The sequence below is a fragment of the Ptychodera flava genome, chromosome 19 (genome assembly GCF_041260155.1).
Source record: "Ptychodera flava strain L36383 chromosome 19, AS_Pfla_20210202, whole genome shotgun sequence".
Lineage (NCBI taxonomy): Eukaryota > Metazoa > Hemichordata > Enteropneusta > Ptychoderidae > Ptychodera > Ptychodera flava.
Window position 1 is genome coordinate 25,228,872 of NC_091946.1, and position 24,269 is coordinate 25,253,140.

The following is a 24,269-nucleotide window of genomic DNA, read 5'->3' on the forward strand; positions in this document are numbered from 1 at the left end:
GGCATTACATGTATTTTGACGTTATCGGAGAGCAGTTTGATAAAATGGTACCCGACTTGACGCGTTTCGGTGCGCCCTATCTTTGCGAGTGGCGGCGCTCCATAATACAGATGCCGCATCGTCTGGAATAATGACGAATATTTCATCAGTCACATCCAAAGCCATACACCGTGACATCGTGATGGCGTGACGTGACATTGTACAAATATGATAACCTGATTCGATATCATCTCTTTGGTGTGTACATGAGAAATGTTCACTTTACATAAATTGTGCATTCTCCTAATACGAGGATTTATCATAGAACGAACACTACGCGGTCGAGTCTTTCTGGACGTTCGCCTTACACCATGCGAAAAAAACATAATTTGTAGAGAAACGATACGTATTTTTCTCACTATAAGCAGAATATAGCTAATAACTCTCAATTCGAGCGTGCTCTCTCGCGGCCCGCAGTGGCTGCATGCAAATTTCCCGTGGGACGTTTCTTCTGTGACGATCTTGAGAATTGTATCGTGTGTTCCTCATTAACAATGCAAAGGCTGAAGCAGCGACATATGCAAGTAGGCAAGGCAAGGCTAGTATAGTACAACAGGTTGTCCTGTAAACCTGGACAGTCTTTCCTAACCACGGAGAGGTATAGAGGCGCCAGTGTGACAGGAGAAACACCGAACGGCTTGGTACTCGCACAGTCAACGGCGTCAGCGTTCAGCCGTGTCCGGTGTGTTCCGCGCGTATCACGGGGTCTCCACGGTTCGTGCTGCTGGCTCACCGTAAAGCGTGGCGCACACACTTGTAGGATACAAGCTCGAAGTCGTCGACAGCTCGTCCTTGGGAAATACAGGCAGACACGCTCACTCGACTGAAAAGGAAAGCAACACCGCCGCACAATAGCCGGCGCTGTGTCGTCACATCGAATTGAATATCCGGGTACGAGCAAATTACACTCCCAAGTTAATTTGATGTGATGTTGTCTTAATCGGATGTCATTTTCCACTCGCGCTGGACACGGTGAATGAACGTCTACAACAGTCAACGCGATCTGTCGGTGGAAGACCAAACAGAGGCAACCCTGGAGGAGACCGACGTAATGGTAAGAATCACCATCTCTCTCTCTCTCTCTCTCTCTCTCTCTCTCTCTCTCTCTGACCCATTGATTACCAGTGTTCTGCCAGGAAAGAGATGACTTCCTCATGTGACTGTTTCCCTAGTTTCGAGTGACCTTTTATAAAATTTCTGAATGTCTTTTCTCGGGACCTCTGTGAACTCCATTCGTTCATCAATGACATTCGAATTTGCTCTCCTCAAGTAATTGTACCCTCTGGTTGCCCTTTTTTGCGATTGAGATCATGAATCGCGTCACGACCGTTTCTGGAAATAGCGTTTGCCTGTAGAAAGAGGAAGGTGACACTGGCCGACAAGTCCTATCTCCCGGGGTGTCGCATGCATCACTGTGACCAAAACACACGCGCACTGAGATGCGCACTGGAGTTTGATGTGGTGTGTCACGCAGTATTCAGAATAAATCGTCCGAGAGGAGACGCGTATCGCTAGTAATAAAAAAAACCAGCATCTGATACGGCTGGCAGTTCTCGTATTCCCCACCTCATCGATTCTCCTGAAAATAAAAACACTATGCACTTCCAATAGAATTCACATCATAACTCACACCCATACAAGATACAGAGGGCTTTTGCATATTGATGAGTCCAAGCGAGATTTAGCATGTGTAACAGGTATCCACCCATACATCAACAGAATCTTCATCGATGAACGATCTCTGTCCTTGTGCAAAAAATGCTGTAGTAGATGAGTTTAAAGCGATAAATTTCACCATGATGAAAGAGAGAGGCGCCCGCATGGAAGATTATATAGCAACTAATTGGGTGTCATCGTCCGCACAGAAAAGGGTTGGAGAAGCAGCTCAAGAGTTGTAGTTCATCTCGCATAGCGACCCAGAATGTTTAGCTGCCATCGAGTAGGGACGGTCCGTGTGTAAACGACAATTATGGGCGCTGCTCGCAACGACACTTTTGTAAATAGAACCATCATTTATGAATGACGTTCACACCGAGAAAATTAACAGGAGAAAATTAGATGTTTAAATATGTATAAAGAATGAACGACCAAGTTTCCCCCCTAACAGAACCACTGCATGTTTTGTGGCTATTATTTTTGGCATTATCAGGCTGCATCCGAGGGCAGTTTTTTTTCATGGCTTCAGATAAATTGCAGTAGTTGAAATCCTATATCCTGCACATTATCTTTAGTTGGTTCCTTTTCTAAAATATCATATGGTTGATTATCGTTTCTTTTTCCCTTGTATCCATGGAAACGTAGACCGAGTCACAGACGTCGAAGCTGACAGAAGAACAAATTGCCGGTAAGTACATCGCTCGTTACCGTCTTCTTGATACACGTGACGGAGCCTTGGCCCCCAACGCCCTGGGGGTCCCTGCATGATGAGCCGGACGAGCGCATGTTCGAGACGCCGACTCTTTCAGCGTGATGGAACACAACACATATACCGCGGGTAATTGAACGCCCCCACCGAAAATGTCTCATCGTATTCGCCAGTGTTAATGTGCGCAATGTGTATTATTGAGACATATCAATCGAGCAATAAGGCTGCGTTCACAAATAACGATTGGGGGGGGGTGGAGGAATCGCGATTGAAATCTTATTTTTTTTTAGATCCCCCCTAAGTACCCTAAAAAAATTTCAAATGCCCCCCTCTATATGGTCAAAATTTTTCAAGTCCCCCTCCCCCAACTATCACAGGCCCGCATATTTGTAAAGGATGTGAGCGCAGAAAAAATAAACATGTGTTGGGCCGTTCTGCTCACAAGTGTTCAACATTACCTGTCTCAGCACTTTGTATAGTCATATTCGCAAGGCAAGTTCTTTAAATGCATCAATGAATTTTTTTAGATTTTTTGGTCTTAAAGCCATCTTGAGTTAATCCAACTCTGGCCAGGTCAATTGCTCCTGCTGAAGAGCACACAAAATGACAATCATCACCAAATACATATTTATATATACAGGCTTTGTCGACAAACTAAATATTGTGTGTTTGAGCATGCTGTAGGGAGATGGCAAGAAACTGTAGTTGTTATATTACATAGAAATATTGCAGAAATCATTAACAGTTGCAGCTTCTGCCCTGTTACTAGGCTTAAGTTTGTTTTTTACAACAAATCACGCATGACTTAGATTTTTTCGAGATAAAAGTCATGAAATGTGACAAAATGGTTCTAGATTCCGTTAAATTATTACTAACATTACAACATTTGGATGACATCAAAAATGGTATTCATTTTTCATTAAATTACCTACAAAAACTTGGACTTGGAAAATGTAAAACACAAAAGGGAACAAAAAATTTTCAAGTCCCCCCCCCTACAGGTAGAGCAAAATTTTCAAGTCCCCCCTCTACTACCCCCAAAATTTTCGAATCCCCCTGAATTCCTCCGGCCCCCCTAACCGTTTTTTGTGAACGCAGTCTTACCTCATTGACGACGCATGCATCTATGTGTGAGCATGTACATGCATCTACGTAATGTCTGTGTACGCGCGTACGTATTAGGTACGTATACGTGTATTGAGTGTATCCGTATGTACCACGTGTCGCTATGTGTGAGAATATTATGTCTATTAAATACTTGCTATTCATGTGTTGGTTGTTAACTGGGGCACAGTCCCTGCATCACGCGGGCTATATAGAGCTTTATGTTTGTAAATATAACAGGAAAACACGGTGGCTCAGAAAACTGAAAGCAGTTATACAAGGGGCACGATATGCTGAACATATTTACGTATACTTAATATCAGTCATCACTTGTGTACCCGCTTTCCAAATTGAGTCACGAGACTAAACTATACCGCGGCGTGTTGGTGCGAACAGTAAGTCGACTTAGGTGAAATAAGTTAGACGGCGCAATCAGGATTATCTGGGATAAGGCGGGGGAAAAAACTAGTACATTATCCTGTCACAGTCAGTCACCGAGCAAACTTAATTGTCGACCTAACCTTGTCTCCCATGTGATTCAACCTTGATTTTAACACTGATAGGGATAAGCACGCGATCGGCTGGTCCTTATTTTGAGTGCTTTAAATTGAACCTTTTTTTCCAATCTCTGACGCATTGAAGCAAGGCTTGATGATATCGGATCTTGGCGATGTTTGTATCCTGTTCATGCGCTGTTTGACATCGGTGAAACGGACATGAACACCAACAGGTTGTCGACATGGTTAAGATAGCCGTACGCGAGTGCATAAAAATGGAGTTGCCGAGCATGAGGCCGGCCGCATTAATTTCAGTCGTTAAAAAGGGATGAACTTTAACCACTTAATTGTCGAAAATATTTAAAGAATGTTATGTTGTTTAGCTGTATCGTGTTTGATATTAAAGCAGCACTGAAAACATTTCATCACGGTGGAAATCGCCTTTGTCCTTCAAAACACCGATACCGTTATTACTTGATCATGATGAAAGCCATTCTAACCGACAGTGACAAAGGAAGACATATGGACGAGTCCTCTTTCATTTATTCTCCAAGAAAGCGAGTCCGTTTGCCTCGTCAGTGCGATGTGCAAGGTCTGCGAGATAACGATCTCATTTGTTACAATAATCCATCTATGGAGCCATTTGTCACTTTAAATGGCCGCGAAAATGGTAATGACTGGGCTTAGGGGTACCCCTTACAGCAGGCAGGTAAAGATATACTTGCCAAGGGTTATAGCGCTGTATGTATGTATGTGTGTATGCATGTATGTATGTATTATATAATTTCAAGTATCAAGTATATATAATCTCCAGTATATATATATATATATATATATATATATATATATATATATATATATATATATATATATATATATATATATATATATATATATATATATATATATATATATATATATATATATATATATATATATATATATATATATAATCTCGACAATACGTTAATTAATCCTGTCAATTTTTGAGGGTGTTCTGTGATGCATCTTAGCTGTGTGTCGTTGTTTACAAAGCACAAAATGTTATTGAAATATATATATATATATATATATATATATATATATATATATATATATATATATATATATATATATATATATATATATCATTCTTAAAATACGGAATTCCCGATAGTTGGATTATCATGGGATATCACCTGATTGATAAATATAATCTGGATGTAATTAGTCAGTGTAATAGGTTGAAAGATGTGTCTCCACTGCCCGTGTTTTTTTGTTTGACCTTTTATGATCGTTTGTAAGGATTAAAATACCCACGTTTCTTCACCGCCTAATAGTAATTAAGTTGCTTTAATGAGGGTAACACCTGGGGAGGATGATGAAGAATTAACATCCATGCGAATTGAATCAATCCATCCAGTGAAATTTAAAATTCACTGGATGGATTGATCATGGACTGGAGATCGTCCAAAGAGCCTGTACAGTATCTGCAAAGTTTCTTGCTCGTTGCTGTTCTATATGCACCTCAATAGTTCTAGTAGGACTGTGTCTTCAGATCATGGCTTGTGGCTCTGCTAGAATGCATTGAGAGCTTGACAAAAGATGGTGTGGTTGTGTAATTACAGGAACAGCAGCTGTAACTTTGGATATTCGCCCGTTTATCTCTGCCCCAGTGATACACACAGCTTTTTAATTCTATTTATGAAGGGCAGTAAATGGCCCAGCCATTGGATTGAAGTATGCATGTAGTTCACAGACAATGATGTAATACCTCAAATTCTATCGCTAACTGTGTTGCGTGTTAAGTTTGTAGTCAAGGAAGGCTCAAATTTATGCGTTTACTTTGAAAGCCTGTGTGCAGGCAATCAGACATATTCCTAAGACAAGGAGAACAAACGTGGATGGCTCATCGGAGAAAAATATTACTGCAATGTCAAATTTATGGGAGTTTTTTTTGCATCCGTGTCATTTACACACAGAGTAAACAGAAACCTGACAGCAAGCAACGACGAACATCGTGTTTAAACTTCCTGAAGCATTGAGTGTTGCAGAGTTTCATGTACACCGGGAGCCAGAAGCGAATGCTTAACCTGTTATTAGTTGTCTTCCTGGCTTACAGAAAACTGCTAACTCGATCTTCGATTTCTACGTACGTTCAAAATATATAGTGGTGACACCGTTAAGATATGGTGTAATAATGAACATAGATGCACCGTTTGTTTGATAAGTCAGTTTGCTGGGTACTCCGATACTGAGTCGGTCAGATAATGTTTGTTTGTTTGTTTCTTAATGATGCCCTATGCTATGCTCGGTTCCTGGTATGTTTCGCTTCAAAGTATCAAATCCACATTGACAGTCGCGTACCAGTGCGATATCGATGGATCTGTTTCGCCATGAACGGTGACCTAGAACCACGTAGTTTGGCGAACCACTTTGCTGTAAATAGGCTTAAGTACGTATTTGTCAAACTATTACTTTCGATTTAGTGTGACGCCTCGTAACATGCATGATCTTGACAGGCTCTCGTTGTTTCTCGCTGCAGCGCATTTCAAAATCACTTCAATGCAACTTTGGGTGTTTATTTTTTTCTTTTATTGAAGTTTCACCAAAAAAAATCATTCTTTTCACGATGGTTGCCATATATTGAATGGCCTGTCTTTTGATATAATGATCTGCGCAATTCCAATGGAGGTTATTTTTATGCGCAATTTGTCATCTGTGACCATGGTCAAATCTTAAAATTATGGGAAATGTCGAAATAATAAAATGGGTAAATAGACAGAACATATATTCCTTTCACCATAAATCGACGATTCATGTGCAGACCAGTTTATTTGTTTGTTTTTTCAAAAAGTGCAAATTTTTCGCGAGATTTATCGGTCAGAGAGCCGAATCCGGTCACGCCCGTGCGCATGCGCAAACTTCATTGCGTTAGTGCTGAACCATAATTTCCCTGGGACATTTCTGCCCATTATTTAGTATCATATACACCATTCGATAGCCCTTTCGAAAGTTCAGTATAACCAGCTCTCATTAAAAGCGTTTTGCTGATCGCTAGTAAAATTCTGGATATCTAATTTTCAAATATTTTCATCGACGACCGATTAAAAGGTACCCTCAAGACACACGAACAATTTTGCTTTTAATATCTGTTTCCCATTTTTTCACACATGTACTGGCCAACAATAAAAATACATGTTAGTAGCTGCCGTGGGAATATCGAATCAGTGGAACTGCGCAACAAATCTATTTTTGGAGTTCTGATCAGACGACAGGGTGCAGCAAAAAAGGGGAAATCTAGACTCGTAAAAAAACTCGATTACACTTTTAAAATTGAACGATGATCTCGCGTGATCCCTGACCGTCTCCTCCGATGGGAGACCATGACACCTGTTTTTAGCATTTGTCAGTGAAAGAAACAGTACGAGGCTGCTTTTTTTCGAGGCATTTTATAGACTGAAAAGGCTCTCACAAGTTGATTTGATTTTCATACCAGCTCTGTTAGGAGGTGGTAGCGAACGTAATAGCAAAACAGAAACGATCATTGCTTTATTGTTTTCATGAAGATTTGCTTTTGCTTTCTCCCGTTTTTTTTTTCATTATGCTCGCCATCCTCAAGAAGGCAATTGCCTGTATGGTTCCGTAACGAACATTAACGAAATGAGGTTTGCTTTGACCCTGGGGCGAAGACTTCTGAAACACATAAATGATTTTTTTGAAATTGAGAAAACTGCTCTTCGCCAAAGTATCGAATTTCTGCTCGTCTCAGTCTAAACACCTGGTCAACGACAGTGATTGACTCTTGCGCTTTCTAGTTTAATGATCGGGAGCTAGCACGTCTGAATTTTGCCACAAAATACTTGTTTTATTAATTTACCATCGTGACTAGGGGAAGGACACCACATTATTTTGATCATCAGCAAAATACAAAGGTCAGCTTTGCTATTAAAATCTTGATGAAATTAAGCACTCTGTTGCTTACAACGAGTGATTCGTAGACGTGGGGTGTCTTCTTTTCGTCTGCACGATTTCATTTTGTAAATTGTGCCAAGAGACATTTTCTTGTGATGTTTATACTAGGATGGGAATTGGATACTGGTATATACGATTGTTATTCTTGTTATAATTGTCGGTTTAGTGATTGCAACTATTGCTCATTTTAGTGGTCTGAGTGTCGACGACGACGTTGACGACGACGACGATGATGACGACGACAATGATGATGATGATGATGATGATGATGATGATGATGATGATGATGGTGGTGGTGGTGGTGGTGGTGTTGGTGGTGGTGTTGGTGGTGGTTGTGACGATGATGATGATGATGATGATCATCATCATCATCATCATCATCATCATCATGATGATCATGATGATGATCATGATGATGATGATGATGATCGTCATAATCTACATCTTCATCGATCTTATCAACATCATCGTCACAATCAACAACAACAAAATAAGTTGGCCATTATGATGATAATCAAATATTGTTGAAGTATACAACGACGACTCAAAAAAGCGATTAATACACCCCTAGGCTAGAAATACGATGTTAATTTATTAGAGTCGATATTTGCTAATCTTATTTTGCCATACCAGGATTGTTGAGTGTTTTAGCAGTTGGTGGTTTGTCTAATGATCACCGCAGCTGACGTAAAATGTGCTACGCTGCAAGCATGAAACGAAATGACTTCCCACTTTGTGTGATGTCATTACAGTACCGGTAAGCATGTGGCTACCGGGGTAAAATGCGCTCGCCCACCACAGAATATCGAAAATGCACTTTCTGCCTCAACATACGATAGGAGTATCGGTTCGTCTATTTCGGCAACAGTGGTGTATCTTTGTTGCGTTTTCTATGGCGAAAACGAGCAAGAATAAATAAAACGGCTGCTTATTCCTGCATTCGAAACATTGCCAGTCTAAATGTCTCACGGTACCCAAATTACAGACGACAAAATGTGCATTTGGAAGAATAAACACAGTCACGCAAAAAAAAACAAAAAAAACCAAAAAAACAAAGAAAAGGGCGTAGGTTGGTATATCAACTGAACAAAGTTGTCTGTGCAGCACCTGGCGGTGGACGACAAACTGTTTTCTAACCTTGCATTTCATTGGCCGAAAAGGTTCTATATATGTTGAAAGTCCTGAATCCCGCCAATCAATCCGACACAGTTGTCACTCATTTTTGAAGTATAGAGCGTAAATCTATGCCGGATTTCGTTGTTTAAGAGACCAAGCATTGTATTTCATTGCCCATAGAGAAGTAAAAAAATACAATTTATTCATCGAGTCAGTTATACATGTCGTTTCTCGGTCATTTGGCAATATACATGATATGCACGCCGTGTTCTCCTGTAATAATTGAAATGCGGCAACAGGCGAAATTCAAGGCTGCGGTCAATTCATCACGCTTTCATGACATGTTAGAAAGACACGCAAAGCTAGACAAGCAGAATTAGCAGCGCTAAGAAGTGATTGGCTGGACCATCAATACCGGAAGTGTAATGGGTTCCATGAAGGAAGCCATCATTACCCCGTACTGTTCCCCTTGCTGGGTTAAAAATTAAGTAAGCACCGCTGAGATGTAGATTGGAAAACACCAACTCTGATGGGTAATTTATTGCTAGCGCAACTTGTGCGAAGGAAGGAAAGCTATGACAACGGGATATTGTCGGTGCTCCCGTAGCGTTGCCGTCGTCACAGTCGTCGTTGATAATGACGTCACCGCGATATGAAAACGCATTCAACTGACATATATTAATAATTGCGATATATTGTTTCGAGTGACAAGGTGGATGCGGGTGTCGAAGAAATGTTGTCCAAAGACGCCTGTTTAATGCTTGGCTGGTACAGGCGATGTTGGGTACAAAAGTTTAAATTAACCATTTAAATTGGTCTGATTGTCATCATACGTGATTCACACGAGCGAGCCACTTCTCGAAAATTCATAAGTTTCCGTTTGTGTGAACTTACTCAAGTCCTCATGGTATTGACATTAAGGCATATTTGTTTTTTTCTGCATGAATTATTGACGGCCTATTTTATTTCTTTTGTGGATGGGGGTGTCTTGAAAAATATCTGGTAGAGTGTGATACTAGTCCAGTATACGAGAGACTTGTACGCGCCATTTGACAATTCCTCAATTAGCTAGATGGCGTATAGAAAACGTATTGCTAGGAATTAAATGCTCCGTTTGACTGATGACTTCTATTATCGCGAGGCAATTAAGAGTTGTTCTGTTGAAAGGCAGAGACGGTAATAATTGTGACTGTAGCTTTCTGTATGTTACTATGACAGTGTGCAAATATTTATTAGCATACTCGAATAATGCAATTTCGTCCTTTTCAACATCTCCTGGCACCTAGTACGGGATTACGTAATTTATAGTGTGTCATGTTGCACATGCGCTGCTGGTCGCTGGATCAATCACTCGTGTTTCAAATGACGGAAGACAAGTCGAAAATTTAAGGGTATTTACGGCGGGATGCCCCACATTATAAGCTGGCAACGCAGAACTGGGCCCGTCAATATGGATCCCCGTCAAGTGTTATACTTCTTTTAGAGAAAAAGAGAGAAGTTCAAAGTCTTCTTCCTTTTAATGCATGATGCTTGCAGGGGAAAAATGTGGGACGGTGTTTTTTGCAGTTTTGCACGGGAAACCCGAGAAAGGCTCGCGAAGTGACATTCAGTACTTACTATTCATGGAAACATATTTTCAAAACGATAGCTGTAGGCGAGGCATGCTTTTGTCCGCTTCTCTTTCAGACTGATCTGTTTAAAATGTCATCCGCTGCCATATGACACACAAAATAACAGCTGTTGTTAATTTACGACTAAAATAAGCAAAACACGGCTGACATTGTTTAATATCGGGTCGACAGTTGCTCAGTGACGAACAGGCAACGGCCCATTCTAGATTCGGTAACAATAGTAACCATGACAACTACTTTGGTAATTTTTTACGACAGGCGTCAATAATGACTTTCTGCAGTTTTAAAATTGATTGTCTATTTGAGAACATCTCTTTCTATTCAAAATATTGATACTACCATCCTTGCTTTGCTAATCAAACGTTTAATTTACTCTAGTAGCGCAGACGACACTCCAGCCTGCTCTGCCATTGTTCTCGCACGCCATGCCGCGTATTGTCCGCCTCGCCAAAACAAGACAGACAGTATTTTTTCGATAAAAAGAACGTTATGAGTATCCATAAATTGACAAATGCAGAATTTGAGCTCAGTTGTACCACTTTTTATCGGTTTATAAAAATGACGAGTCATCGCGCCCCGTATCAACCTTACCACACAGTATTCTGCTCAATTTTCTTTTATTTATTCTGGTTTTTATTTTCCCCTTCTTTATTGAGGTATGTCGCCTGAATGCATTGTCAATTGAAAGCACAGAATAGTTGAGAAATGATGATGTGAACACGCGGGAATATAATTATCTCTTTCTTAGATTATAACGCTTTTCGCAAGACAATGAATATGCCTTTTTGTTAAGCGGGAAAATAAATTCAAAACCATCTGTTGCTGATTGAATAGATAGAGTTTATTAACGCGCGCGAATTCTGCGGCTATTTGTGACCGGAAACAATATGATAATTTATGCATTTTATACCTGGCTCGACCGGAGTACTCTGCAAGTAATAGTAATAAATAATAAGGTTGCAAACAAGAAAGTATTTCCCAAATAAAATCCAATTAACAGGAAATTGAACTGTGTCCGCAGCAGTTCGTGAAAGCCAATTAAGTAAATGGACCCGACCCTATATCACTGTCAAAAGCTGATCATTTTTTTTCAGTTCTACTGCCAACGACACACTTGTCGTCTGCCACCGGAAACTGAAATCGGTCTATAGTCGCGCTGAAATGGTAGACCGGCAGCTCAAATTTCGTCAGTAAGGCCCTCTGCACGTCTGTCATTGTAGGTGCAATAAACAAACATTCCTATCAATTGTTCAGCTTTTTCGCCCTTGCTTATCGACAGTCCCAGTTTAATATATCAATCGTCCAAATGGACGATGGCAAAATAATGAGGCCATCAATTATGTATGTTGTTCAGAAAATGACACCGATAACATCGCAGCGGACAATTGAAAGGATCATTGCTAGTGCCAAAGTTCATTAGCCAGAATAAGACACTCACCGTTCACAGGATGCCTATAAGATACAAAATTTATATATTTGTCAATATATACATGTACATGTCATCTCTAAGAAGATAATTTATTTGATATTTTCAAAAGAGCAAGTTTATATCTAGTCACAATGACTATATCACGTTCCTGCCAACTCATAGTCGGTCAGTTCACGTTTACAATGCGACGGAGTAAATAAAACGACAGATAAGCGCCACTCATACAAATGGACATTTCCCTCCTAAAACATTTATGAGTATTGGTTCTCGCCTGCTCCTAGGCAGAATATTTGCACGCGGCGAAAACTCATCACCCAAGTGGAGAACTGCCCTGGCAGGGTACCCTCAGGAGACGCTGGAATATTACAGAATAGAACCAACCTATTTGTGTTAACCGTTAAAAGAATATGTCTCGATGTATCACCGCGCAAACTGCCTCCTGGAATGGTAGAATTATTGCCGTCTAGGTCTGACTGCGTAACTTATTCATGGCGTCCGTTCCCATAGAGAATAATCACACACTCGGATGTTACCGGAGAGCCCAGCTCTTCTCACCGTGTTCGAGTTGGACGTGTTTGTCGTAATCATAATAGCGTTCCTGTGAGTGGCATATTTATACGGCAATAATGCAGCAAAGTGACGCCATATTGCAGCGCGGAAGATAGATTCTTCCCGTGAGGCAGGAAAAAAGCACAAATCAAACCGGCACATGAAATTTTTAAGATCTTGACTTAAATAGTCTTTTTTTCTGACGAGGTCTGGGGAGTGCTTATGGCTTCCACTTGCATAACACAACAAAACTCGTGTAAAACTACGAGCACCTTATCTGTCACGAGTTCTGAGACAGTTACAGGGACGTGACAAAATGGCGCCAGCCCTAAATCTGTCTCCAGATTTTTATCAACTTGTTCACCAAGAAATATAGCTGACGAAATCCACATTGTTATCCAGTCATTGCTCGTGACCAGGAAAACTGATAACTTGTCGAAACGTCACAATAACAACAAATTTTATTTTCATTTTTTAACTTTATCTTGTTCTATTTTATTTTCCCAATAGTTTATTGTTGATCTTAAAGTAATAGTGTACATATCTTCCTACCAGAGTATTTACCTCATCTTTGGAAGAAAGTGCAGAGTACATCGCGCCCGAGACGTTTTCAAGAGGCTCATTCGATTTGCTGTAGGCAGATTATAATGTTAAAAAGGTTGAGCTGTCCTGGAGTGGGCATGGTTACCCCATTCTGACTGGGTTTAACATATTTACATGTAATATCATGTCTAAGCCTTGTTGTCATTCGATGGCCTTCATTGATCATATTCATTTTTAATTCTGAGATATACACCCTAAGATATGATACACTACATAGGTTCGACAGCTCGCGTTAAGCTCGTTAAAGTTATGAGCGTGACGGCTGGTGCGTGACTCGTATCGATATTTCAACTGGTCAGCTGCGCACATATTCTCTTCAAAGAGGACACACATCGGTATAAACAGAATTGATGGTTTGCAATTTATTATTAATCAGGTCTGCAATTGAGTATGCAGGGTAAATATATTAGTCACGGCTGTTTCACCAACTGTCAGACGGGACAGCATCCACCACCTATTGACGACAGGTGTCATCGTGTTGGAGTAAAAAAAACTGTTCTAATTTTTACTTGCGAAACACGTAATTCTATCGTTTGTTCGGGAATGCAGCTTTTCCCACGATTTCACCCAATTTTATTGAATAATGCAGAAGAGCTCATTGAATATGTTATCTATAAGTCTATCAATCTATAATACAAGCATCTCATCGTTTCGATTTGTAAGTTTTCAAATGCTTAGATTTGGACTGTGTTGCGTTGTACTTAGTGTTGCGTATTACTGACTATTGCATTGCACAGTAAAGTGCATACAGTGGGTGGTATTATAAGATTAGTGGAATGGTGGATAGTTCTAGCTTGTGAAAGGTCAAGTGCACGATTTACCTATTTGTACATTTACCAGTCCTATTTCTGTTTTGCGTCTATCATTCTGCAACTCTGTTTGCTATCTGACTGTCTGTCTGCTTGTCCGTCCGTTCTTCCACCAATAAATATGTATGTATGTATGTATGTATGTATGTATGTATGTATGGTTTCTCAGCATATTTATAACACTGCAACTGTCAATTTTCGCAATATACTGTCAACGCTCGTAGGAGTTGTTAATGATGTCAGGCGTCGCCTCCGGCAGATGTCGCCTCAACTCAAACTTAGCGCATTGATCAATCATAAAAATGACGTTTTTCGAGGGAAAATACATGATTGCTGAATCCAGTAAAATTTTAGTTGCTTAGAGAAAAGTACGTTGATACAGATGTTGTTCTCACCACACTGTAGTTTGATAAAAGCAGATGCATCTATCATGAGGACAACGAAAATAGCACCGCCCTCCCTGGCTCTATATAGCGATACGTTTACCAGGGTGCCTAACTGAGTGAAGATCATTTTTATGTCCCCTAATGATAAGTTGGTTATCTGGGCTAGGTTAGAGTCATTTCGTCTCGCGCTGTATAGCTTTTATCACATTTTTGAAGGATGGATGTTGTCGGGGGTGGGGGGGGGACAGAAGGGCTCGGCGTAACAATAACCGTGGAGTACCTAAAAACATGATGGACTCAATGCATCAGACTATAGGAGAGGGAATCAACTATATTCTGTTATTAGCTTTAACTTTTTATCAATTTCGTCAAGGGTGGTCTCGATCTAAATCGCTTTGAGGTAATTAAGGTACTACGTGGCAATTAACATAAAAGCAATTTCTACGTTTATTTCCCTTGTTTTTTTATCGTATCAAGTCTAGAAAGAAAATGCTACATAAGTTCCAATTGAAGCCTTTTCCCCACCAGAACAACGCCATTGCCTCGTTTGATCGTAACAACATAGTTCAAGCAGTGTTGATTTGTCCTTTAATGCAGAAACGATTTGATTTTATATCATATAGATGGCCCTGTGCAAGAGGGGCATTTCCCCCTGCTTTAACACAGGGGATACGCCCCTCTTGCACTTTGCCATCGATATGATAAAACAAACAAAATCACATGGATCAAACTTTACCAACAGGTATATTTTGACCAGTTTTGTTTTGCTTTAACATATATTTACATATATAATGCCAAAGTTTAAAACCTATCAATACAGTAGCTCAAGTAGTCAACGACACGATACTTGTTTCTCTCTTTTAAATACCATTTTTGTTATTTCATAGATTCTGAAACATGATTGGAACTAGCTTGGAAGAATAAGATATTTGAATAGTTAAAATTTATCCCAAGTGCAAGGTGCCCTATAGCTGAAAGTTACAATATTACAAATTACCAATAAAACAAGCGTATTGCAAATGAAACGAAACCAACATTGCTACAATATCCTATTCTCTCAAATTAGTTCCAACAAATGTTTAGATAAGTGTTCATCCCAAATGTATACAAAGATTAATCAAACTTACATCGAGCCTGCGCGTTATATAACATTTTTTATTTTAATCCGCTAATAATAGTTACATTTTTTCAATACCATAGATAGCTAAAACATGTCACAAAAACAAACCAAGAAATTTATATTGAGCTGCTTGCATTAAAAGGTATCTTAATCATTATTTTTTAACATTTTCAGATTTCAAGGATGCCTTTTCTCTTTTCGACAAAAATGGCGACGGATGCATCACTACGAGAGAATTGGGAACCGTCATGAGGTCGCTCGGTCAAAACCCGACGGAATCGGAACTTCAAGATATCATCAACGAAGTCGATGCAGACGGTAAGAGCACTTTTGATATTTGCTCCTTGATGTTTGTGACATTTGTCCGAGATCTTGATACATCATTTTCATTAAGGTAGAACGCGCCTCGAGGACAGATATTCGACTCTCAAATTTCTACAATTCTTTTCTGATCTGCAACTTGTCGAGGCTCATTTTAAAGCTCTTGCAGAAAGGAAAACGTTCACTGTCTTAGTTTTTCGAAAATCCGAAATTTAATTTTTCCCCAATAGATTTAACACAGTAATGGCAGCCATTTTGAATTTCAAATATCGCAAAAATGTTAGGCACTTTGTTTCGCTAGTTCCAAACTTTGCACGGTGACTCCATTTTTTATTGTTTATTTTGTAAGAGAATGGTTGGAAGTTTCATTAAGAAAGTTTGAGCAAAAGTTTAAGTCCTTCACTTTCGACGTGTATACTACCTTAAAAGGTGATGAAAAATGGTTCGCCTCAAACACATTCCTAAACCCAAAAACTACCGAGTGAAGAACCAAATAGAATATAGGGAATTCACAAATTTTCAAACTTAGAACTTAAAATCTGTAAACATTAATTTTAAGAGTCCAATAACTGAAACAAAATATTTTCCATGTGTGTAAAAGTGAAAAGTTAGGTGAGTTATATCAAAATGAGGCTATCGTTTGCCTACATTTTTCATGCCAGCCACCAAAGTTATGATTTCATACACAATATATAATTACTCGTGGCTTTCACAATTCTAACATCGTGAATTACACAAAGTTCGCCAAACTTTGAGTTGGCCCTCCGCTTTAAAACGATAAGCATGCATTGACTGACAGAAAATAACACTTCTGATACGGCATTTTGCTCAGAAGTTTCACGCCATCAAATTTACGATGGGCGTAATAAAAAAACCTGATAACATAGACACTTTGCATACGTAAGGGACTTCTTTCTTGTATACTTTTCATTACCTTCAGTATGTTGACAGTGTAAATAGGGATTTTCAAATAAACACGACAAAACCCCTAACTTCACTCTCCTTTAGCTAGGTTAATACATTTTATGTTCCATTTAAAGTACATTGGCACGGAGCCTGTAGGTCGTTTCTGGATTCATATATTTTTGCCTGGACAATACTGCCTTCGAGGTATTACTTTATGCAGTGAAGGACAATTCATTCTGTGCTGATTATTTGCTGAAGTCTTAGAGTCCCAAGTGTAGTATATTATAGTCGTGAATTACCACTGATGTTATCGATGTACCGTATTACATATCTTCTTCAGGGTACTGCATTAAAACGGTTGACAAGTTCGCTCCTACTCCGAACAATATATATGGCTCACACTGCCAAACTATTGAGTCATATTGCAACTAATGGAAGCCTTAGAAGATAAATTATAGTCAAATGTCATGTTTGTCAAACAGAGTTTCTCTAGAGTTTAGTATGTGATAATTCAGATGTTTAAAGGCATGTGTGTGACCTGTGTCTACATAGATATATACATATACATGAATACACGTACCCACCTAAACGTATGTACCTATATATGTATCTTCTGTACCTACCTACCTGCATACGTACATAGGTACAGGTAACTGCGTTTGTGCATGCGCACGTGCGTACGTACATACGTACATACGTACATACTTACAGTGTACATTACATACATACATACATACATACATACATACATACATACATACATACATACATACATACATACATACATACATACATACATACATACATACATACATACATACATACATACATACATACATACATACATACATACATGCATGCGTGCGTACGTACGTACGTACGCATGCATGTACGTACACACACACACATACATACATACATACATACATACATACATACATACATACATACATACATACATACATACATACGTACGTACGTACGTACGTACGTACACACAACACACACACACACACACACACACACAACTACATACATACATACATACATACATACATACATACATACATACATACATACATACATACATACATACATACATACATACATACATACATACATACGTACGTACGTATGTACGTACATAAATATATTTTGCGAAATGTACGACATTCTAAGTAATAAAAATATTCAGTTGCAAACGATTGACTGGACGTATTTAAAAGAATCCTGTAAACTACATCGATAGCAACCATTGACAGATTTCCTCTGAGTTTCCGTGCTTAAAACTAGAGCGCCAACTTTTTGGTGTATAATGCTGAGGATTTTACTATAACTGTTCGCAGTTTACACGCCTCTTTTACCTATATGGACACGAAAAAATTTTGATGAGATCGACTAACTTTACTATTTGATACACATGTGTGTGTTCGTTATGAGGCTTTTATCAGGTGGACATCCGATTGTTGAAATCGTTGAAGCAGCTGTTTCTGTTGTCTTAGTATTTGATTTTCAAATGGTGCCAGGTTGGGTTGTGTTTACAATATTCTTTTAAATTTCCAGGTCAATATTTACCATTTTCGGACAAATATTATACGGGATAAGAGAATGATTTTTAATCGCCGAATTTTCAGTCCGCAACAGCTTAGCAATACTCGATCGTGCACCAAGTCGCTAATTGTCTGTAATTTTACCGTTGGGTTTATCGGTGAATATTTTCCAGGACTAGAGAAATGAGAAGCGCAGTTGTTTCATTTCATAGTAGAAATATTTATCGCATTTAATTAATGGCAAGGCAAACCTAACATATAAAAACATTATTTCCCACACACGGTAGTTTATTATTGGTTCTTCAGATGATAATAAAATGTTTTCTTTCCATTTCAATTAATAGGAAACACTTCCATCGACTTCTCTGAATTCTTGGTTCTCATGGCCAAACGCATGAGCGGGGTCGACCCGGAAGAGGAACTGCGAGAAGCCTTCCACGTGTTTGACCTTGAAGGCACGGGGTTCATCAATGCCGACGAGCTCCGCCACGTGATGATCAACCTTGAGGAGTCGACGATAGCTGAGGAGGAAGTCGAGGAGATGATCCATGACGCAGACTCGAACCACGACGGGCGGATCAATTATGAAGGTATCGTGAATTCTTGGTGTTCGTTGGCAACGGCGTTATTGTTAAAATCTGTTCGGTGTTGGTCTCGGTTACCCAGAGTGCTATTCGGGTTATACACTTCCTGGAGGCGGAAGTTACTATGCCGTACCAGCAATCAGGGTACCAGAGTCTTACAATTACGTCTGGCTCTATTTTACACCTACACTGACATACATGATCTCGCTATGGTTCTCTCACTAGTGGTTCTATTTCCGCGCGTCGCATACTACGCACGCGAAATATCTCAGGCTATATGACATGAATTTTATCATTGATATTAAACAGAAACGAATGCGATGACGTCAGAACCAGCCAATTAGAAATACCATCATGACAGTGTTCCATCTTATTCACTAACGCGATCGATCACGTCGGTCAATCCCCAGACTCGGGACTTCATGCTCCCTCACGGCTGTATCACGCACACGCTCCTGTGTAGACTATCTTGACACAGAGATACCCCATTTAGAGACTAAAATTGTCGAAAATACTTAAATTTCCCCTTCTTACTTGTAATGCATTCTCATGAAGATACATACTGCAATGGATTTGAGGTGAATATTTGGTAATTCGATTGTACCGACATATGTACATACATGTATAACTATGTGTATGTGTGTATATATCGTTATATACACACATGTATGTACATTACACGTATATAATACAAACATATTACATATATGCACACACACACACATACACACACATATATATATATATATATATATATATATATATATATATATATATATATATATGACACAAATTAAGTGTTTTTCAAATTTCATAGATAGACTAATAGATCCATTCTTTAATAAAAAATATATTTCTTGAAACCAGTATCGCTCGCCATGACCAGCTGTCGAACCGTGTGTCAATACAGGGACTCACACATAATTTAGTAAGAACAAAAGTCCATAGCAACGTTTTCTGTAAATACATGATATATTTAGGTCTTGGTACTGATACACCTTATCGTCTTCTATTGAATGTTTTCACGGTGTATTTCTTAAGGCGCTAAATGCAGATAAGTACGGGCATAAATACTTGAACTGAATTTACGGGCGGCCTATCTGCATTGCCCATGCGTACTGTTTCACCTTACTAGTGCTCGGCGTTTTATGTTGCCACAATTATGGTACGACCTGCTTTGCCGCCTTACTGTTCGAAATAACCTGAGTATACCTCTAGCCTTTCCGAGTAGTCGTCATTTTTACTACCGACCACTCGAAGAAAAATGGCTCGAAACAATCTTAATAGGGTAAACTAACCTTGCACTGTGCCGTCAAATTGATGTATGTGAAGCGAACGACTCGCAATTCTCTTCCAAATTTATCGTTTCACCTTGTCATTGACCCGATCAAAAATTTGAAGTATGAAAATATTGCCGCGTGTCACTCAAAGTTGAAGGGCACATGCTTCAAAGTGAATAATAAAGATCATAATCAACGTTTATCATGCTGGAGCAAGCAATGCAGGATTGTGACTTTGAAATATGAGGTCATTGTAAAAGGCCACGGACACACAATTAGCCGGTAGGCCATGTTGAGATTCTTTCAACAAACTTAATGAATTTTTAATGACCTTGACCGTCTTATACTTGCACTAACATGTAATTTTTTGCGGTTTTCTTTTTGTAGCATTCACAAAAATTGGTCACTGTACAATATCCTCCCATGTCTGATGTCGGATTGAAATTTTCTCTCGCGTTCTGAACAGAGCCCAGACAAAATCATATAATGCAGCTCCAACCCGGTAGATTAGTATTCATTTATGCAAAAATTGTATCACTGAATATCATTTCAGTCTGCATATCCAGAAAGGTTTATTATTTGGTACAGGAGTAACAAATTACCCGATATTTAAGCAATAATGTACCCCCTTCTCCAAACCCATAATGGACGAAAGCAAACCGTGCGCGATATAATGTACGGGGCGAAGCCGTGTACATCATGGAATGCAAATCATCATGGAAAGCAAAGTTTATTCTATTATTTTAAAATGTTTGGCGATGCCAGTGAATTTGTAGATACAGAACACATCTGGAGCCACTATGCTGGATAATCTGATTCATTATATACCAGTATTCATCCAAGGCAATGACGTCACAAAATTCACTGGTATTGACAAAGCTATAATATAATTACCGTCACTTTCAATTCAAAATGGCCGCCATTATTCCTGTGTTAACTCTACGGGGCAAAATAAAATTATCACAAAATAAGCGTGTGAAAAGTGAACTTACTCCAAAAGCTTAAAAATGAGCCATAACAAATTGTAGACCAAAAGGTATTGTAGAAATTTGAAAGCCTGATTACATGTATCTCTTGCCGAGGCGCATGGATATAATCTCCCCCGCCCCCTTAAAACGGCATAAGAATTGAGTATATTCCTGCGTGTAACACTTTTCTTACAAGAAAGACGATATTGCTAAGATCAAAATGTATATCTCTCTGCGGACGATCGACCTTTTTGTAGTATTTTCAACACTTAAATTTGATTAGAGCCAAGTGTAACAGTTAAGGTAGAATGCGCCCAGAAATTGAAAGACAAACTTATGCTAAAACTTTCGTCAATGACACTTTCAACCATCCACTTACCAAATCAAGAATAAGATAAGGGGTCGCCTAGCAACGTAGCAACTGCACAGAGAAAATACCTATAGTTATACCGATATTTGAAATTCAAAATGGCCGCCATCCCTGTGTTAATTCTATGGGGATAAATAAAATTTTCAATTTTCGTAAAACTAAGACGGTGAATTTTTTTTTTAGTCCAAGAGCTTTAACCCTTTCACCCCCAGTTCCCTGTATACAGGTCCAACTTTACCATAGAAAACAATGGATTTGGGACAAACCATGGTGGTGAAAGGGTCAAAATGAACTGCCACAAGTGGTAGACCAGAAAAGAATCGTAACGATTCAAGAGTCCGAATGTCTGTCCTCGAAGCGCATTGTACCTTAATCGAACGGCATCTCACACCGTGGGCCTGATCCCAATCTTCACACCACCGTAAACACGTGTCACAGAAATTGACACAGCTTATAAATAACTTCTACAAATACAAACACTGATGACATACTACTGTCAAGGGTCCAGGCAGATCAAATTAATTTCATGAAACATGTCCATCCAATTGGCATTTCGATTACTTTTTACATAATTTAACAGTCAAGTCTTAAATTTTCCGTGCTTTATATTAAAACCGAGTCATATCTCAATTAATTGTTTTATGGTCAACAAGTAATGTAAACATGCAAGTTATTGTTTTTATTCCAAATAGACGATACGAACGTGCTATTCAAAGAATATGCTGACGACAACTGTTTTACAGAGCACAATTTGGCAGTACGGTAATATCGGATATTGCCCCGAAGTGTGTTGTTAATGCATGTGAGATATGGTATTTTAAAATGTAAATTTACGTTTCCAGTCCAACCGTGGTATATGTCCCTTTGTCTCGGACTTTATCGCTTTAAGACGATATCCTCTGAGTCGAGTCACAAAAGCGAAGTGGGCGCGGGAAATAGTGAGTGTTGTTGACTCGGTGTTCAGAGTGAACAGTGGCTCCCGCAGGCATGATACTCGGATCAATAATTCATGGAAAGTGGGAGAAAAACGATAAATCCGCCAAAGAATCGACATCGACGGGAAACTAAGAACATGCCCGGCGGCCGGGGCTGGGGCAGAGTTGCTTTTTGACCGCGCACTGCCTTCGGTTAAGCGATAACGCAGTCTGCCAACTTCTTCGACTTGAGAATTCCTTGGCTTTCAGGCGGTATACGTACGCCCCTCGAAATTGAAAATCTTCGGCTTTTGCTGACACTTTCCACAAGGAAATTTTTAAACCAATACCCTTTCGAAACCTAGAAATAAAAGGAAATCAGATACTAATGTCACGACTTCAGGGTTATCGTTCAAATTTGACACTATAGGAACAAATTACCCAAATGAAATTCCAAAATGGCTGCCATCCCTGTGTCACCACAGTGATGGAAAAGTAAAATGTTCTGTTTTCACCAAAAACAAAATCAAAAAACAAAACAAACCCGGTGAAATTTTATTCACTCATTGACCCCCTGCCAAATGTCATAGACGAAAAAGAATTGTAAAAGTTTGAAAGTCGAAATACGTGTCCTCAAGGCGCATTATGACAAGTGATTATAAAAAAAACACGCGTTGCATGTCACCAGCTCGTGTTGGGAGTACATCAACTCAGGTATGTTAATGCATGGGCATAGGCTTACATACATGTAAAATCAGTTTGAACATACTTTTTAATCAGACGTGGTCAGAAAATTGTGAAAATTGCCAAAAATATGTTTTGCATTTGATTAAGTTGAAATTTATCATAATATATTACCTACGTCAGATCACGTGACCATAATCTATTATTTTCCCGCCAAAATTGTATATTGCAAATAACTGAATATTCCAACCGTTAAACATCAAAATATTTAAAATATTATGACCAATTAATGTAAAATGGGATAGGAACTTGTGTTAGAACTAGTGGCAGATGCAAAATTATTGAATTTTGAATAACATTTCTTCACAAAAAACAACAAATACAATATTTTTGACATTTTACATGAATATTTTGAATATCAGAAAGAAGTATAGATAGAGTTTCATGAGTGCCATGTATTTTTGGAAGAATATGATAGATGTTGTTTCCAAAAGTGCAGAGAAAATCAAGAAAATTTAACGGGTTACGGTTGGAATATTAAAATTAATAAAGACATAAATTTTGGCGGGAAAATATCAGATTTGGTCACGTGACTCAACTCGTCAAGATTTAGGCAGACATTAATTTTAATGAATTTAATAATTCCAATAATTAGGCCAAATATCAATCAAATCGCGTGGTTTTTAAAGATAACTGATCATTTTCTTACTTTTGGGCTTGATGGGTACAAACACCCATGCATTAACTTACTTGAGAACGGTAGCACGGCATACGATGATCGATCTCAAAGCCTGGGACGTACGCTTCAAGCAAGCTTCGAGCGTAATCACTAATCTGATCGCTGTCACTGTGACAGGACCACGCATCTATGCGGGCGCCACACACAACATCAGTAGTAGTATGTTGTGTTTGTCTTTTCCAGCGACGCGAAAGCAGTTGCGCTAAAATCTCCATGAAATGTTCATTAAGATCAAACAAGATAGGACGGAAATATTAAGACAGATCTCATACACCGTCAGAGGAAGTTATTCCGGATAGCTTAAGGCTAACCACAGCGAAATTAGTAAAGGCTTGGCGTTCCTTGAGTTTT

At 39.1% G+C, this 24,269-nt stretch overlaps 1 protein-coding gene across 1 annotated transcript in view; it reads left to right on the forward strand.

Moving 5' to 3' along the window:
• Positions 1-361: 361 nt before the first annotated feature.
• Positions 362-24,269, forward strand: part of LOC139119058 (uncharacterized) — a 36,363-nt gene continuing 12,455 nt past the window's right edge. The window contains exons 1-4 of the mRNA XM_070682674.1: positions 362-1,093; positions 2,341-2,383; positions 15,777-15,920; positions 18,724-18,969. Of these exons, the coding sequence (XP_070538775.1) occupies positions 1,016-1,093; positions 2,341-2,383; positions 15,777-15,920; positions 18,724-18,969 (511 nt within the window). The 5' untranslated portion in view covers positions 362-1,015. The remainder of the gene's footprint in view (positions 1,094-2,340; positions 2,384-15,776; positions 15,921-18,723; positions 18,970-24,269) is intronic.